The sequence below is a fragment of the Hippocampus bargibanti genome, linkage group LG18 (genome assembly GCF_051943395.1).
Source record: "Hippocampus bargibanti isolate YZ-2025 linkage group LG18, ASM5194339v1, whole genome shotgun sequence".
Lineage (NCBI taxonomy): Eukaryota > Metazoa > Chordata > Actinopteri > Syngnathiformes > Syngnathidae > Hippocampus > Hippocampus bargibanti.
This window is the reverse complement of record NC_142751.1, coordinates 12,168,459-12,187,299: the sequence shown is the minus strand read 5'-3', so window position 1 is coordinate 12,187,299 and position 18,841 is coordinate 12,168,459. Positions and strand designations below refer to the sequence as shown.

The window sequence follows — 18,841 nt, the reverse complement described above, 5'->3', positions numbered from 1 at the left end:
GGTTTTAACTTTCGTCGTGATCTGCCCCACACTGACGAAAGAGATCATTGAATATTACATTTCCTCACGGGTGCGTTGCAGTACAGTGATACCTCAGCTTACAAACTTAATTTCCCAGAAAGTGTGTTTAGGGCGAAAACTTCATCTGCCAAACATTTATTTCCCATAAAAAGCCATTAAAATGAGAATAATCCGTTCCCAGGTCCCCATAAAACATAATTTTCTGGTAAATAAGCCTTAAGACTACACAAAAATACATTGTTTTATGTTTAATAAATGTGCTATTGTATTGTAATTAAAGAAATAAACTAGATTGTTATTATGGAATTTTTTTTCTGGGGGGATAAAATCTGCTATTTTTGTTGGGTTGCAACATATTAGCTTTTTTTTGTCCTTACAGACTCATCATTTAGTGCTAAGCGGACGCACAGTATGATCAGTAAAACAAGCAAGTACATTGCTGACTTTGATGATGAAGAGGAGCAGAGAACCGATGATAACGATGACGACAGTGACAACTCTGATAATGAGGGTAATCTTTTTCTTTGCCATATTTGCATATATAGTTTTACGCTATATTTACACTGCTGGGTGTGATGGCCAATTTGTATTTTTTTGTGAAGTCCTTTTTTGTTTTTTTATTGAATTTTAATTTTGTTATTTAATTTATCGACGTTGCAAAAACACACCTTACTAAGTATTTGAAAAAGTTAGAATTTGTCATGCATGAAAAAGAGATAGCTCATAGTGCTTCACATAGTATCAAAGGTTTGAATGTTAGTATGGGTTAAATCACAACACAGCCATATTGCCTGTTCTAAGAGGGTGTGTACACTTATGCAAACACACATTCCCACTTTTTTAATTTTAGTTTTCACATTTTTTTCTTTTGAATTGTACAAGTTATAGACAACATTGACATTGATGGTGAAAAAAAAAAAAGAGTTATGTTGGTCTCGTTTTTAACACATTCACTGCCAGACCATGTGCAAAAGTGTCCACTCCGGTGCCAGGGTTTTTGTCATTTTCACTCAAAACGCTGCACCCACTGAATATTGAGTTTTACGACTGCATAAGCATTCAATTCAGCCATAAAAAACCTCACACTCTTTTCTTTCGTCAGAAAAAAAGAGTTAATTCCTAAGTTATATGGGTGTGGAGTTATCTGTGCTTGAAATGGGGGCGGATGTACAAAATACAATGCTTATTGATTTATATAGCGCTTTAACAACAGCTGAAGCTGTAACAATGCGCTAACATGGACCTTGTGGAAGGGAAAAATGTTGCGAGAGGTCTGACTAGTGCTTTATCTGCATCTCTGCAAGAAAAAAACGAATTTGGGAATGGCGACGAATGAGTTAAAAAGGCAAGATTCAAAGCCATTTATGTTTAAAATAATTTCACAGATTTTAAAGTAACATGGAGCGCAGAAGGTAAAAATGTTAACCTGCGCATTCACTAAAACTCACTGCAGCTCTGCTTACCTTTTAGCTTTGTTGAAGCCTTTTACTCTTGTGTCCAGACTGCAAATGAATGGCAAAATAAATGAAGGAAAAAAAACACAATTTGCAATATCATGTAATTATTTTCTTATTGTTGTATAAAAGACATTTTTTCCCTCTGTTTTAGTGATGAAGAAAAGGCGAAGAAAAGGTCAAGACAAGTCATGGAAGTGCGAGTTTAAAAAAGGACGTCAACGTCAGGACTGGAACTTAGACGAAAGCATCAGTGGTCCACCTCCAAATTTAAGTGATGGTGAGTCACTTGTGAATGCTAAAATATTTTGTTGATTTTGGTTTATTGTTTATGCTAAATGTATTCTTGTGGCTCTTGTTTTATTCAGTGGCCAGAAAATTGAAGAAAAAACATAAAGAGAAAAAGGCGTATGAAAAGATGCGACCTGAGGGTATTTCTTTTTTTTTTTTTTAACAATCTTTACTGGATTTTGTTTGTTATTATTATGATTATTATTGTTCTTTCTTCTTCTTCCTATTATTTTAAGTATTTTTATGGTTTTCAAATCTTATTTTGGGTGGACTCAGAATTCCTAAAAAAAATGTGCGAATCCTGGTTGAAGTAGATTTCCTGGGGGTGGGGAAGATAACCTACAACATTAGTTTGACCAATAGAGATTTAATTAAATAAACTTTTCTTATATACCAGAAAACACAAAAAAAAGGTCTCATGGACCAAACCCAAATTTGGTAGTTTGTGTTTGAGAGGAAAACTTCCATTCATTGCTACTTGCAACTTCGATTACCATTGCTTTTGAATGCTGGGAAAAATGTATATTTACAAATAATATTCTTGTGAGACCGCTTTGGAACATTTATCTCACAGATTTAATGGACACGTCCACCTTCAAGAGATTCGCAGCTAGCGTGGACAACATCTTGGAGAGTCTGGAGGATGTGGACCTTCCTGCCGCAGGTAAACCAACTCTGTTTTATGGTGGACCGTGAAACACTCCTCTAAACATGATTATGCTGTATTAATACTTTAAACTACAAAAAAAATGTATCTCAAAATATAAATTACACTTTTGAGAGTGTATTTAGTCCTAGTTTGACAACATTTTTGAGCCAAAATTGTTGTCGTCATCATTATCTGTCCACCGCTGGGTGACCAAATAAGTTAAAGTGAGCTACTTAAGCATCATTTGGACAAACGACTGTCATGTCGAATAGAAAAGTAGTGCTTTGGCGCCATTTTGTGGCAGTGCTAGACAATTTGAAACCTTGGATGTACAGTAAAGTCTCGTTATATCGATATTTTAGGGAGTCCGAAAAATATCGATATAACCGGGACTATCGATATATCCGACCCTGCGCGCATGTAATTTTCTCCGTGCGTGCAGAGAAATAGTATCGTAATAAGCGGGACTATCAATATAACCGATATCGATATAACGAGACTTTACTGTATATATTTTTAATTTTTGTACTCCCAGATGACGACGGCGATGACGAAATACCGCAGGAGCTGTTACTCGGAAAGCATCAGCTGAGTGAACTCGGCAACGATTCGGCCAAGATTAAAGAAATGGGCATCTTTTATAAGGTAGGTGGAATATGTCTTGAAATGTGTGAAGACAACAATTCATTCAAGACAACATTTTATTCCTGTTTGCAGTTTTCATCTAAGAAATTGGTGAAATTCATGAACATCCTGGAGAAGAACATTCAGGACAGTGTGAAACTCTCCACATTGATGAACCATGTAAGTTGTCAGGCTGATTTTAATTTGTGTCTAATAAACTCTGCAGGGCTGAAAATGTTCCGCCGATCGGCTGATTTACGGCTTTGTCAGACCAAAATGACCAGATAAGACGAAATATGTATTCTCGCTGTTCATTTCCTATCTCGGCTTGTGTTGTCGGACAGCGCAATTTTGATTGGATGATACTGACGCTGGTTGGCGGAAAGCACCATTTTGATTGGATGATCTTGACTTAGGTGCTGTTGATGTCGAAACAGAATAAGCGGACGAGTAAAAAAAAAAATCAGGTTGAATGGACCGAAGAATTCGCCTTTGTGGAGAGAACAGGTTCTAATTTGATAGATTCGAATTTGCAATGAAACAATACCCCCTAAAAAAGTGCTGATTTAAATCATTTCTGTGTATTTGCTATATATTAGCTATCTAACTAGCTTGATAGCTATCGATTAGTTGTCTATCAGCTAGCTCGCTAGCTAACTTTCTATAAAAAGACCCCCCTGGCTCCTCCCACCTCCTAAAAAAGTGCTTATTTAAATCATTTCTGTGTATTTGATATATATTAGCTATCTAGCTTGCGATTAGTTATCTATTAGCTAGCTAGCTAACTTTCTATAAAAAGACCCCCCCTGGCTACTCCCGCCCCCTAAAAAAGTGTTAAGTGGGAGGAGCCAGGGGGGGTTATATTAAGTTAGCTAGCTAGCTAATAGATCACTAATCGATAGCTAGCTAGGTAGTTAGATAGCTAATATAACGTTGCTGCTGTGTTACTTCCGGGTAGAGTGAACGCTGGCGCGAATGGCAGCCGCTGCTCACTCGCACACAAAAAAATTACGTGACTGTAAAGTGTCCTTGAGAGTTTTGAAAGGCGCTTATAAATGAAATGTATTATTATTATTATAATACCATCGATGAAACAGTCGAATGTCAGTGGCACTATGACAAGCCTTATGCTAACGTTAGCATCAATATACTCATGTGACAGGCAGCAGAAAGCAAACGTGCAAGCTAATGAGCAGTGTGCCGGCTAGCTAGCAGTAACCTTGCGTACGTACCCGGCAACTTGACTTGTATTCCGATAGTTTGGCTGCATTTTTACCAATTATGAGGAACAGAAAACCATTCATATCGATGGTGAGTATTATCACAAAGTTATTTTAAATAATACATTCTGCCATTTTGTTGAAAAACATACGTGTAAAGTAAATTCAGTATTCTAAATTGATGTGAATGTGTGAATTGATCTGGTGGTGGTTTGTCTAAATGCGCCCTGCAGTTGGCCAACAACCAATCCGCCGTATGCCCTGCCAAAGAGATAAATTCGAGTGACCTTATTAAATAAAAGAAAATGGATGAATGAATCACATTAACAATATGACTACTGTATTTTGTAACGACTTGTATTGAAGGGTAACGACTCCATGGATGAGGAACGGCTTTGGCGTGACCTCATCTTGGAGCGGGTGACAAAGTCAGCCGATGCCTGTCTGACGGCGCTCAACATCATGACTTCGCCACGCGTGCCCAAAGTGGTTTTCATCGAAGACGTCATCGAGCGGGTTTTACAGTACACTAAATTCCACATGCAGAACTCCTTGTACCCCCAGTACGACCCCACCTACAGGGTGGATTCCCACGGAGGTCAGTGATATCCATCATCGACACCGTGATCAGCCACATGGCTGTTTTTTACCAAAGCAATTAAACTGATTTATTGTGCATTTCCTTCCCCAAGGCGCAGCGCATAATTCCAAAAGCAAGAGAGCCAAAACCTCAAGCCATAAACAAAAAACAGTGCTACAGCTCTATGGTAAAGTCTGTGACATCATCAGCGGTCTTTCCGAGCTGGTGGAGATCCAGCTGCTTACAGACAACACCATCCTGCAGGTGCGATTCTCCATCCATCCATTTTTTTTTTTTTTGGCACTACAAAATTGTCAGCTTCTCAATGTCATCTGATTCCCACCTTTCCCATGTTAGGTGTCCACTCTCGGGATCACGCCATTTTTTGTGGAGAACGTCAATGAACTGCAGTTGTGCGCCATCGCGTTGGTGACTGCGGTAAGTCTTAGTCTAGTTGCGGGTTTTGGGAGGAGCTTAAAAAAATGGTTTAATTCATTCAATGCCATTCCCGAAAATATTTGGGAATTGAAAAGAATGACGTGGAGCGCCATTCCCGAATTTGTTGGGGGGGTGCCGATAAAGCGCTGGTCAGTCCTCTGGCAATGTTTTTTCCCTTCCACAAGGGGGCAGCATTTGCCTTTTGTATATTTCAAGCTCAGATAACTCCAGACTCATATAATTTAGGAATTTACTATTTTTTTTCTGCTTAAAGAAGAGAGTCTAAGGTTTTTTTACGCCGCGTTGAATGTTTATGCAGTCCTAAAACTCAATATTCTATGGGTCCTGCAATTTGAGTGAAAATGACCCTGGCACTGGATTGGACACATTTTTCTAAATCTTCTGGCAGTGAATGAGTTAACATTTGAAAAATTCTTATGCTTGTAACGTACCGTGTCTTTATTACTGTGAAATGCTTTCATAATTAATTTCTCACATTTTTTGAGCACTCCAGACACAAGTTATTTTAAAATACAAGTCATTAAAAAGTGAGACGTAATATATCCTTGAGAGTGTATGTATTATTATTATTATTATTATTATTATTTCTCTTATTTTTATTATATGTATTTTTTTAACTATTATTTTTATTATTATTATTATATCACTTTGGCTGGCGTGCAGGTGTTCTCCCGCTACAGGAAGCACAGGCAGCTCATTCTTGAAGAGATCTTCAACTCAATGGCCAGGCTGCCATCCAATAAACGCAACCTGAGGAACTTCAGGTGCACCACAGAATGAAGAAGACTCGATGGAGTCGTCGGCGCTCCATCTAAATGACTCTTAATGCTTCTTACAGGTTAAACAGCAGCAATCACGGAGATAGCAAGCATATCCAGATGGTCACTGCCTTGGTTCTTCAGCTCATCCAGTGTGTGGTGCAGCTCCCGTCGACAAAGGATGGAGAAGATGAGCACAATAGGAAGGTCGGCAGGAAGAATCATCTGAAATGTTATAAAACGATCTCAAATCGTTTTGTATATTTCCCGCTGTATTTGTGTCTCGCAGGTGGACAAAGATGTTCTCATCACCAATTCCTATGAGACGGCCATGAGGACTGCTCAGAACTTCCTGTCGGTGTTTCTCAAGAAGTGAGTCCATGTCATACAAGTGTAAAAAGAAGTTAGCAACCCTTGCTAAGCATTGATTAGTCTCCGTGTCTAATTCCAACACACTCCATTAACATTTTTACCTGACCACTGGATGTTTTTCTACCAGATGCGGCAGTAAACAGGGAGAGGACGACTATAGACCTCTATTTGAGAACTTTGTCCATGACCTTCTTTCCACTGTCAACAAACCTGAGTGGCCCGCTGCTGAACTGCTGCTCAGTTTGCTCGGTCGACTCTTGGTAAGCGTTGTCATCTCCGCTATTTGTATTATGAAGGTCTTTTTAGGATTTTTGCTCACGGTTGTATAAAATGTGCTACATTAAAAACTTAATAAATTGCTTGACTGTATTTTTCATTTTCACCTCATCCAGGTGCACCAGTTTAGCAACAAGCAGACGGAGATGGCGCTCCGGGTGGCATCGCTGGATTACCTTGGCACCGTCGCTTCTTGCCTGCGGAAAGATACCGTTAATTTCAAGATGGACCAAAAAGCCATTGAGCGCATTCTAAAAGAGGTACTAAATAAACGGAGCTGCATATTTATTTATTTATTGTTTCTTTGTTTATTTATTTTTAATAATAATAATAATTCATTTTATTTATAAGCGCCTTTCAAAACTCAAGGTCACATTACAGTCACAACATACGTTTTTCTGTGGGTGAACAGCGGCAGCCACATGCGCCAGCATTCACTCAACCCGGAAGTAACTTATATAAATAGAAAGGTAATAGATAGCCAACAGCTAGCTAGATAGCTAGATAGCCAGATGACCATATACAGTAAAGTCTCGTTATATCGATATTCAAGGGAGTCCGAAAAAATATCGATATAACCGGGACTATCGATATATCCGACCCTGTTTGCATGTAATTTTCTCCGTGCGTGCATAGAAATAGTATCGATATAACCGGGACTATCGATATATCCGATATCGATATAACGAGACTTTACTGTAGTTAATAGCTAGCCAGCCAGCCAGCTAATAGATAGCTACCTAGATAGCCAGCCAATAGCCAATACATAGCAAATAGATAGCTGCCTATTTCTATGTGTCTGTTATTTATTTTTATGTGTCTATTATTTATGTATTTATTTATTAGGGCTGAAAATTATGAAATCTGCATCCTTAAGTAATTTTTGATATCAAAATTATAAATGCACAAGCGCAATTTATTTGCAGTCCATGCAGTCCAGACAATATCTGCAAGGGAATTTAACATTGGAAAAAGTCAGCCCCCCAGAAAAAAAAATGTTTTTTTAATTTTTAAAAAAGACGGTCGAGTGTCTTAGTATGTTCCATGTAAGCGGCAACTAAACAAGCAAGCAAAAAGGAAAAAAATAATAATAAACTAATCATTCCGGTATTAACTCATTCACTGCCGTTCCCGAATTTATTCGAGAATTGAAAATATGACATGGAGCGCTGTTCCCGAATTTGTTCGGGTTTTGATTTTTCTTGTGTGGGGGGGGTGCCAATAAAGTGCTGGTCAGAGCTCTGGTAATGTTTTTTTGCACAGCCGCCCCCATTTCAAGCTCAGATAACTCCAGACCCATATAACTTAGGAATTAACTCTTTTTTTCCTAATGAAAGAAGAGAGTCTAAGGTTTCTTACACTGCATTGAATGTTTATGTAGTGCTAAAACTCAATATTCTGTAGGTCCTGGAATTTGATTAAAATGACAAAAACCCTGGCACTGGAGTGAACACATTTTTTGGCATTGAATGGCAGTGAACATTGTCTGGCAGTGAATGAGTTACATAGTATTCCTAAGCATTTAAATGTTATCATAATTACTGGGTAAACTTTCATTTTATTCTCATCTTTGTAGTGTCCCGGAAATGATGAGACGCAGCAACTCCAGAGGGCCTTATTGTGCTACATCGAGGAAAGCAGTGAAATTGATCCCGCTCTCGCTGTGAGCATGTGTAATTTCTCCCCCGCCCCCATCCCCATTCAACTTCAACTCAATTAACCAAACACTCATCACTGCCAATGTGCTTCACACACAGTTTGCCAAGAATTTCTACATTGCACAGTGGTACCGGGACATTACGAGCGAAGTGGACAAAGCAATGAAGTTACACGATGACGACGATGACCCGAAAGCTTCATATGCTGCCATCAACGTTGATTCCACTGAGGAAATTGTACAGAGAGCCGAATCCCGGAAAAAGTTTTTGCGCAAGGTTATCCGTAATTCCTACACCAGGTAAAAAAAAAAACTATATTTTTTGTGGTAGCCATCCTAAACAGTATTCCTATCTTAAAACATTCTCCTATTTATTTCAGGATCAGCTCTGACGCGATCGACTACAAGGACTCCTGTCTGATTGTCCGATACTTAGCCTCTATGAGGCCCTTCTCACAGAGTTTTGATATTTATTTATCACAGGTAAAATAAGATAAGAGAAGAATTATTCGCATGAGTAGTATTATTAACAAAAAAAAAGTATCATATTTCATTGTAAACACATCTGTTAAGAGCTACTTACTTAGCATTCGCCTCAAATAAGAATTTGCCATTGTAAATATTGATCCAGTTTAACATTTACAATTGCTAGCTAACTAGCATTTTATTTATTTGTGTTATTCCGGGTTGAGTGAACGATGGCGCGTGTGGCTGCCGCTGCTCACCCACCGAAAAACTGATCCAGTGACTGTAAAGTGACCTTGAGAGTTTTGAAAGGCGCTTACAAATGAAATGTATTATTATTATTATTATTATTATTATTATTATTATTGGCCTGACTTTTCAGACTAGCTAGCTAGGTCTGTCTGTGTAAGCTCTCAGTCATACAGGAGTGGTCCATCGATGTAGCTAATAGCTAGGTAGCCACCTAGCTATTAGCTACACTATACCCTGTATAGGTATGTAGCTAGCTATGTAGCTAGCTAGCTATTAGCTATATAGCTATCTAGCTCGCTCGCTAGCTATCTCGCCAACTATCTATGTACTATCTATTAGCTAGCTCGCTTTCTATCTATTCGAGTTACTTCCGGGTTGAGTAAACACTGGCACGTGTCGCTGCTCGCCCACCGAAAAACTGATCCAGTGACTGTAAAGTCACCTTGAGAGTTTTAACAGGCGCTTAGAAATGAAATGTATTGTTATTATTTTCAAGAAAATATTAAAATTCGGTCCAATTGCCGTTTTGTGTTGTCCACTGTAGCCAAAATTATGTTAGCTTGTCGCTAACTGTTTCTGTCATGTAGATCCTGAGAGTACTTGGTGAGAGCGCCATTGCAGTCAGAACAAAAGCCATGAAATGTCTCTCCGAGGTTGTAGCTGTGGACCCGAGCATTCTAGCAAGGGTAAGACATTCCCATAATCTTGTTTTGCATATTCATCACATCTGACATGTGAACTGACAAATGGTTTCCATTTACTTGTCACTTCAGTCCGACATGCAGCGTGGTGTTCACGGCCGCCTTATGGACAACTCCACCAGTGTCCGTGAGGCCGCCGTGGAGCTCGTCGGACGCTTTGTGCTCAGTCGACCTGAGCTCATCGAGCAGTACTACGACATGCTCATCGAGAGAATATTGGTAATTTGTGTCATTTTTTGTTGTTGTTGTTGTTGTTGTTGTCTTTTTTTAATTTCTGTTTAGAGAGGATATCATTCCGGGATCATACATAAAATTAGCTCTGTTTTTATCTGATGCATATTTAGCTCACCACTTGTTTTTAACAAATCCACAAATACAACCTATGTGTTCCCCAAAAGGACACGGGTATCAGCGTGAGGAAAAGAGTCATCAAGATCTTAAGGGATATTTGTCTAGAGTTGCCCGACTTCCACAAGATCACCGAAATGTGTGTCAAGATGATTCGAAGAGTCAATGATGAGGAAGGCATTAAGGTTTGTTTTGGTTCAAATGTTCCTCCAGGAACTTTATTTTTTTTTAATCCATTTCCATGTGTTTATTTGATCCTGCAGAAACTGGTGAATGAGACCTTCCAGAAAATTTGGTTCACACCGACACCCAGTCACGACAAAGATGCCATGATCAGAAAAATCCTAAACATCACAGATGTGGTGTGTACTTGATTTACCTGAGGAGGTACGATTCTGTATGTACAGTATATGGATAATCTTATACTTTCTTTTCATCCCAGGTGCTTGCGTGTAAAGATTCCGGCTACGATTGGTTTGAGCAGCTCCTCCAAAATGTAATCTTTTAAATTGAATATGAGTATTATTTATATCTATGATTTATGGTTACTTCTTTTTTAAATCGATTGTCCTTTTCTTTTAGCTCCTTAAATCAGAAGAAGCTGCTACGTACAAACCGGCCAAGAAGGCTTGCAGTCAACTGGTGGACAATCTGGTGGAGCACATGGTGAAATATGAGGAATCCATTGCAGGTGAACAGAAACGTTTTGTGTTTGCTTCAAAAAATTAGGAGTCCCCAGCCAATTTCACGTTAACCATAAAAACTAATTTGTATAATTGCGTGCGTTCGCCATGTAGTGGGTCGTAAGTCAAAATGATCGTAAATCGAAATCCATTCAAAATGTTGACTAGAGACTCGGAGGCTGAATCGCAAACTCCCCCCATCTGGTGCCATCACATTGCTGTGCGAGAATGAGATGCTGGCTGGCCAAAATTGTTATACGCGTTGCCGGCCTGCTAGCGTGTTGCGGTGCCAGGCGTAGAATAAAAAAAATAAAATAAAATAGGGTCTGGAGGTTGTGGTCGTAAGTACGGGTGGTCGTAAGTCGAGCCGGTCGTACGTCGGATGTTACCTGTATATGGAAAAAGTTTGAAAATACACCATTCGTTGGAGGTACGCCTTATATTCCGATACTGGCGCCTTATACACTAGAAAATATGGTAAATGTACTATATTTTCTGGTGTATAAGGCGCCTTATAATGTGGTGTGCCTTATATTTGGAAAACCATTCTATATTTATAGATTATATTTGGAAAACTCATTTTTTCATTCATTTCTTTTCTTTCTGGAACGGAATCAGGACAGGCTTTTATTTTGAAAGCTGTGCCATTATTTTCGGGTTGAGTGAACGCTCGCACGTGTGACTGCCATTGCTCACCCACAGAAAAACTTATCCTGTGACTGTAAAGTGACCTTGAGAGTTTTGAAAGGCACTTAGAAATGAAATTGATTATTATTATTATTATTATTATTATTATTATTATTATTATTATTATTATTATTATTATTATTACTAAGGGACTCAGTAAGCTGAAGTAATATTAGTCGCTATTCTCATTGTAAAGAATATGGCTTTGAGTCCTGTATTTTGTCTGTCTACGTGTTGCTGCACCAGTTGTTTTCAAAAATACTTAAAGGGTTTTGTTTTCGCAATCGCAGCATTGATTTTTATTTAGTTAGCACTCGTGAGCCTTGTCTTCACCATATCTGTACTTTGCGCCCGTGCTTTAGACTGCGAGGACAAAGGCATCAACTCCGGTCGCCTAGTAGCTTGCGTCACCACGCTGTACCTGTTCAGCAAGATTCGGCCGCAACTGATGGTGAAACACGCCATGACCATGCAGCCTCACTTGACCGCCAAGTGTAACGTGAGGACATATCACTGCTTATTTATTGTAACACGGCGCCCTCTAGTGGAAAGAATAACAAATGGCTCCCTACTGTTTCAGAATCAGAATGATCTCATCGTGATTTGCAACGTGGCCAAGATCCTGGAACTTGTGGTACCTCTGATGGAGAATCCTAGCGAGAATTTTCTCAACACCATAGAAGAAGACCTCATGAAGCTCATCATCAAACATGGAATGATGGTTTGTCTCATGCGTGGCATTCTCGGTCTGGGGAAAAAGCTGGTCGTTAGTCAATTGTGGTTTGCTTCTAAGGTTGTGCAGCACTGCGTAAGCTGTCTCGGCGCCGTGGTAAACAAGGTCACGCACAACTACAAGTTTGTTTGGGCTTCTTTCAATCGTTTCTATGGTAAGACGATGACCTGTAGCTTTAAAGGACAACCGACGTCTCCGGACAAGTTGTGTCCATAATTTGTAAAATGGCTTCAAATGACTTCTACTGAGCGTATTTTACAAAGACTCCACCGCATATAGCTATATTTTACGTTTTAAGACTTGCGCTGAATATTCAGGAAGTCTTGTTTTTGAGTTGGTAACGAGTCCGTACGTGACGTCACTAAAGGACCGCCCCTGACCGTAAAAAAGACGCATTGTAGCGGTCCTTCCATCACGTCAATGTATTTTGCTGTACTTGTTTGGTCTGGGCACCTCGTGTTGCACCCAAAAGCCGCCAGAAGGCCAGAAGAGGGCGTCCAAGCGCCATATAAGGAATTTATCAGCCTGTGGAAATGGAGGTGGCCACAGGAGGTCGCCATTTTGTGCCTCTAACACATAAACAACTCGATGGTGAACGTTGTGTGTTGCACCAAGACTACTAGTTGACACAAATTCCCAACAGACAAATTAGCCCATTTCCAACGGAATTTGGGCGCCATCTTGTGCATTTTCTGGGACGCTACATTGGAGTCCAGACGCCTCAAAATGACACGGAATAAATTCTTTAATCGATTGCAAACATTTATGCTTTCCTCTTTAGAACTATTTGAATCATATTCATAACTGGATGAGTAACAAGAAAGCATCTTCTCCGAATCTGAAGCCATTGTTTTGATTCTAGAGCAAGGCGAAGACGTCCTGGCGTGATGTCACGAAAAAGAGGGCAGGACCTTCTGAAACTCGTCATTTTGAAGTAGTTTTGGGACACTTTAAGTCATTTTTATTGGTGTTTTGCATTTGACTAAAAATATCAGCCTACGTGCTTTGGGTATTTTAGATGCTATAAAATGTATTTCTGATGTCAGTTAGGAAACAAAAAATGGTGTCGGTTGTCCTTTAAAGTAAATCAAAATGTGGCAACTGCGCTCATTCAGGTGTCATGGCTGCTTTGTTTTTTTTTTAAGATCTTGCTTTGTTATTAAATATACTTGTTGTTTTTCCCATCTTGGTATTGTAGGTGCTTTGGCCAAACTCAAAACCCAGCACCAGGAGGATCCCAACAGTCCCTCCTTGGTGACAAACAAGCCCACGCTGCTGCGTTCGCTGTTCACAGTTGGTGCTTTGTGTCGCCATTTTGATTTTGACCAAGAAGAGTTCAAGGGTGCCAGCAAGGTAGGATTCATTCTTCACCACATGAATTTTTCAGGGTTTGTTTTTGGGCCAACACAAGAGTTTTTTTTATCGTTATTTACTCATTAGATACCCAGTGGTGCACATATAATGATGAGTAACATTTTTACAACAACTATTGTGTGTTCTAGCTCATCATTAAGGACAAAGTCTTGGAGCTTCTTTTGTATTTTACTGCTCACAAAGATGAAGAGGTCCAAATCAAGGCTTTGATTGGTTTAGGTATCATCAGCACAGTTTAACACATTCCTGTCTATTTGTTTTTCCCTGCGTATTCACATAATTTCTATCGTTTGTAGGCTTTCAGTTTATCATGCATCCTGAGTTGATGTTCGTGCAGGATGTGAAGATTCTCTACAACGCCACCCTGTCCGATGAACACAGTCTGGTCGGTCTAAAGATCCAAGTGCTTAAAAACATGCAAACGTATCTGCAAGAGGAGGACTCGCGAATGCAGGAAGCCGACCGTGACTGTGAGTTCAATCCACCCATCGCCGATGTACTGCTTTCCGTTCCGTTGTCTCATCATGTTGACGTCTATCAGAGATGTTTGGTCAGACACTGTGAACAAAGGCTCGAATACGGGAAGATAGTCTTTTACTGCCGGCAGGGGACGTAGCCATTCATGACCGACGCCCAACTTCTGAAGCCCTCTGCCAAGCTATTTATTGAAAGTATATGCAAATTGAAGTGATACATTAGTAAAACATAGTCTTCTCCATTTGAATACCACACTCCTGGACATCCCAACCACCAACAACTATAAAACAACAGAACATAGACATTTTAATTGGTTGTCCTTTCCATGAACTGATTGATTTGTAACCTGGTTTAAGACCTCTTCCCGTGAAGGAGTTTACCAAGTCGTGAATTAGTCCAACGCCAGCTCTTCTACATGAAGATGACAGTTTAACAGGCTGTGTCTGTTCACTCCAGATTCACCCCAGATTTTCTGTGCTTCCATTGTGGGCCTTCTAAGCATGAAACTTTTAAATATGATCACGTTTTTATTTGTTTGATGTTTGACTCAGGGAAGGAAAAGGCTAAACAGGAGGATCTTAAAGAGATGGGGGATATCTCATCGGGTATGAGCAGCTCCATTATTCAGATCTACCTGAAACACGTGCTGGATTCCTTCCTGCACACGCAGTCTCCCGTGCGCCACTTTGCTTTGAGCGTCATCACGCTGACACTCAGTCAGGGGCTAATCCACCCTGTGCAGGTACTCCCTTATTGGTATTATTATCCCTATTATGAATGCGGCTATGATTTTCTATTTTGACCCTATTGACGTGAAAAGAAATCACCATGCGCTTTGACATTCTTACTAAACAATTTTTATTTGTATTTATGTATTTTTTTATTTCTATATAGCTATCTAGCTAGCTTATCGACTTGACTTAATTCAGTCGGGATACATTTTCAGACGTCTGAAATTCACATTATGATAGCTGGCTATCAAGCTAGGTATCTAGCCAGCGATCTATTAGCTATTTAGCTATATAGCTAGCTAGCTATTAGCTATTTAGCTATCTCAATAGCTATCTATTAACTAGCTAGCTAGCTTTTTACCTATTTGAGTTACTTCCGGGTTGAGTGAATGCTAGTGCATGTGGCTGCCGCTGCTCACCCGCAGAAAAATGTATCCTGTGACTGTCAAGTGACCTTGAGTTTTTTGAAAGGCACTTATAAATGACATTTATTTTTATGATTATTATTTAGTGTGTGCCCTACCTGATCGCCATGGGAACCGACCCTGAGCCAACCATGAAGAACAAGGCCGATCAACAACTTGTGGATATTGACAAGAAATATTCAGGCTTCATTCACGTGAGTTGGCTCCATGTAGTTTTTAAGCAATTGGAGTTGGTTAGTCACGCCACTGGCAATGATGCCCGAGTCAATATTCCAGCTCATAAACTCTTAACTGTAAGGCAAATATACAAAGCGTGTGTTCCTTCACTAACGGTGATTGTTTAAATCGACAGATGAAAGCCGTAGCTGGGCTAAAATTGTCCTATCAGATCCAACGGGCCATCGCCGGATCCGCAGTCATCATTCTCCGAGGATTCCGTCAACACGACACCGACGTGGCCATGTGTTCTCATCTCTACACTTTAGTCCGGGGGAACCGGCAACATCGACGAGCTTTCCTTATTTCTCTGCTCAATATGTTTGACGACAGCTCTGTAAGTAGTATAGAGGAATCATGTTTTTTTTTTTATGATACGTGTGGAACACAGGAAGATTGTCTTTTACTGCCGGCAGGGGAGGTAGCTATTCATGACCAGCGTCGAACTTCTGCAGCCCTCTGCAAAGCTATTTATTGAGAGTATATGCTAATTTAAGTGATGCATTCATAAAACATAGTTTTCTTGATTTGAATACCACATCCCTGGACGTCCCAAGCACCTACAACTATAAAACAACAGAACATAGACATTTTAATTGGTTGTCCTTTCCATGAACTGATAGATTTGTAACCAGCCCAATGACCTCTTCCTGTGAAGGAGTTTACCAAGTCGTAAATTAGTCCAAGGCCAGATTTCTTTCCTACATCAAGATGACAGTTGAAAAGGCTGTCTGTTTACCTCAGATTGACCCCAGATTTTTCTGTGCTTCCATTGTGGGCCTTCTAAGTATGAAGCTTTTAATTATGATAACTTCTATTCTTTTTATTCTCTATCAGCTGAATACAAAGTGCTGCTTTGAAACTAAATTAACTTTTTTCATTGAACATATAAACAAAATCCCACATTCAGTCTGCATATTTTGGCCAATGAAAATAAGAACATGTAAAACACTGGTGTCAAAGTCAAGGCACGCGGGCCAAATCCGGCCCGCCACATCATTTTTTTTCGGCCTGCGAAAGCAAATCAAACTTGTTAAATTCCATGATGATTGCTGAAATCTGAGCCAAAATTTCATATTTTTTGGATGTCAACCACAATAAAAGTCATTATTCTTGACTTCAGATTTGAAAACGAGTTATTCATTAATTTGCTGTGTGCTCTATATGTAATATTTGAAAGGATTTAGACATTCTAATAGCTTCCCCAAATTCATAACGGCCCTCGAGAGGAAACCATAACTACAATGTGGCCCGCGGCAAAAAATGACTTTGACACCCCTGATGTAAAATGTTCAAGTTAACCCCCAAAAGCAGCACATGGATTGTTTTTCCAGCATCGGCTAACCCCCACCCCAAAAAAAAAAACACTCCTAATTAATCAAATAATTTTCCAGTGCAATGAATGGATGTTTTCTTTGGCCTCAGAAAACCGAGGTGAACTTGCTTCTGTTTGTGGCGGACAACTTGGCCTGCTTCCCATACCAGACGCAAGATGAGCCTCTTTTCATCATGCACCACGTGGACATCACTCTGTCAGTCTCTGGGAGCAACTTGCTGCAGTCTTTTAAAGAGGTCAGAAGACGTTTGTCCAGTTCAGTGCATAGCCTCTGACTGTAATTCATCAAAAATAAATCAATAAATAAAATACAGTAAAGTCTCGTTATATCGATATCGGATATATCGATAGTCCTGGTTATATCGATACTATTTCTATGCACGCACGGACAAAATTACATGCAAACAGGGTCGGATATATCGATAGTCCCGGTTATATCGATATTTTTTCGGACTCCCTTGAATATCGATATAACGAGACTTTACTGTACATTCAATCTAACAGCCACATATTATGAGATGAAAACAGGATATTTTTACAATATAGCTGTGCAGAAATCACCTTAACGTTTTGTAGGTAAACCGATTAATCCCTATTTTGATCCTTCTATATAGTCATTAAGAAAAGGACCGATTCCACGACCGAAGAAGATCAAAAAGAAGAAGAAAAAGAAGAAGAAGAAGAAGACAAAACCTCGGAAGATCCGTGACAGCTCTGACGACAGTGAAGGAAGCAACAGCCAATCCAGTAGCACCAGTAGCACCAGTAGTAGCAGTAGCAGCAGCAGCAGCAGCAGCAGCAGCGGAGAGGAGGAAAAAGTGCACGGGCAATCTGATTCTGACATGGATGACGAAGATGTGGTGTTGGCCCGGCTCCCCGAGGACCCAAAGCCTTTGCTGGACTTTTCCTTGGCTTCGCAGGGAATTTTATTGCTGCTCATGCTCAAACAACACCTCAAGAATCTGTACGGCTTCTCAGACAGGTAGGCCAGTATTGTAATAACTGTGGTAGGCAGGTTTGTAATGGTTTGATTTAAATAAATTAAATTAAAAAAAATACAAATCCAGATTTAGATTTTACACCCCAAAATTGATTATTTTAGCAAAATCAAAAAAAAAAAGGAATTTCCGTTATGACAGAAGACTTATGACAGTCTAGCTAGCTAGCAAATTAGCTACCTAACTATCTATTTGCTATCTATTAGCTATCTAATAGCTGTCTAGCTGGCTCGCTAGCCATCGTTTAGCTGTCTAGCTATCTAGCTGGCTAGGTAGCTATCTATTAGCGACTTTATCCTGTGACTGTAAAGTGACCTTGAGAGTTTTGAACGGTTCTTATAAATAAAATGTATTATTCTGTATTATTTTTACCTATTTGAGTTATTCAACTATCCAGCTAACTATCTGAGTTATCTATTAGCTATCTAGCTAGCTATCTATTAGCTAGCTAACTAACTTTCTACCTATTTGAGTTATTCAACTATCTAGATTACTATCTATGAGTTATCTATTGGCTAGCCAGTTAGCTTTCTATCTATTTGAGTTACTTCCGGGTTGAGTGAACACTGGCGCGTGTGGCTGCCGCTGCTCACCCACCGAAAAATTTATCCTGTGACTGTAAAGTGACCTTGAGAGTTTTGAAAGGTGCTTATATATTAAATGTATTATTATTATTATTATTATTGTTATAAAAATAACTAAAAATGTTATCTATTTGAGTGACTTCCGGCTTGGGTGAACACTGGCGCGTGTGGCTACCGCTGCTCACCCACAGAAAAACTTTATCCTGTGACTGTAAAGTGACCTTGAGAGTTTTGAAAGGCACTTATAAATGAAATGCATTATTATTATTATTATTATTATTATTATTATTATTATTATTATTATTATTAGTAGTAGTAGTAGTAGTAGTAGTATTATAACTAAAAAAGTTACAAAAAATCAACTCAAATCACTAAAAACATGATGACAATTATTTTTTTATATTAATTTAATTCAAAAAATAGTTATTTGTCAACCACTTAATGTTTTGTTTATGAAAAGCTGAAAATTT

The 18,841-nt window shown here is 39.3% G+C and overlaps 1 protein-coding gene across 2 annotated transcripts in view; it reads left to right on the top strand.

The window, feature by feature from the left end:
• The window catches only part of LOC148884674 (nipped-B-like protein B), a 29,814-nt gene that overhangs the window by 8,821 nt on the left and 2,152 nt on the right, over positions 1 to 18,841 (top strand). For both annotated transcript variants that reach the window (XM_089020358.1, XM_089020357.1), the window contains exons 11-44: positions 401 to 532; positions 1,630 to 1,755; positions 1,844 to 1,906; positions 2,341 to 2,430; positions 2,951 to 3,060; positions 3,133 to 3,219; positions 4,626 to 4,857; positions 4,952 to 5,103; positions 5,197 to 5,277; positions 5,962 to 6,062; positions 6,137 to 6,263; positions 6,346 to 6,428; positions 6,556 to 6,688; positions 6,821 to 6,964; positions 8,281 to 8,367; positions 8,462 to 8,661; positions 8,742 to 8,844; positions 9,666 to 9,764; positions 9,852 to 9,998; positions 10,178 to 10,312; positions 10,391 to 10,489; positions 10,570 to 10,623; positions 10,710 to 10,818; positions 11,860 to 11,996; positions 12,078 to 12,218; positions 12,291 to 12,384; positions 13,429 to 13,583; positions 13,733 to 13,823; positions 13,901 to 14,074; positions 14,633 to 14,823; positions 15,324 to 15,431; positions 15,590 to 15,790; positions 16,879 to 17,025; positions 17,404 to 17,771. In XM_089020358.1, coding sequence (XP_088876484.1) covers positions 401 to 532; positions 1,630 to 1,755; positions 1,844 to 1,906; positions 2,341 to 2,430; positions 2,951 to 3,060; positions 3,133 to 3,219; positions 4,626 to 4,857; positions 4,952 to 5,103; positions 5,197 to 5,277; positions 5,962 to 6,062; positions 6,137 to 6,263; positions 6,346 to 6,428; positions 6,556 to 6,688; positions 6,821 to 6,964; positions 8,281 to 8,367; positions 8,462 to 8,661; positions 8,742 to 8,844; positions 9,666 to 9,764; positions 9,852 to 9,998; positions 10,178 to 10,312; positions 10,391 to 10,489; positions 10,570 to 10,623; positions 10,710 to 10,818; positions 11,860 to 11,996; positions 12,078 to 12,218; positions 12,291 to 12,384; positions 13,429 to 13,583; positions 13,733 to 13,823; positions 13,901 to 14,074; positions 14,633 to 14,823; positions 15,324 to 15,431; positions 15,590 to 15,790; positions 16,879 to 17,025; positions 17,404 to 17,771 — 4,501 coding nt within the window. The remainder of the gene's footprint in view (positions 1 to 400; positions 533 to 1,629; positions 1,756 to 1,843; positions 1,907 to 2,340; positions 2,431 to 2,950; positions 3,061 to 3,132; positions 3,220 to 4,625; positions 4,858 to 4,951; positions 5,104 to 5,196; positions 5,278 to 5,961; positions 6,063 to 6,136; positions 6,264 to 6,345; positions 6,429 to 6,555; positions 6,689 to 6,820; positions 6,965 to 8,280; positions 8,368 to 8,461; positions 8,662 to 8,741; positions 8,845 to 9,665; positions 9,765 to 9,851; positions 9,999 to 10,177; positions 10,313 to 10,390; positions 10,490 to 10,569; positions 10,624 to 10,709; positions 10,819 to 11,859; positions 11,997 to 12,077; positions 12,219 to 12,290; positions 12,385 to 13,428; positions 13,584 to 13,732; positions 13,824 to 13,900; positions 14,075 to 14,632; positions 14,824 to 15,323; positions 15,432 to 15,589; positions 15,791 to 16,878; positions 17,026 to 17,403; positions 17,772 to 18,841) is intronic.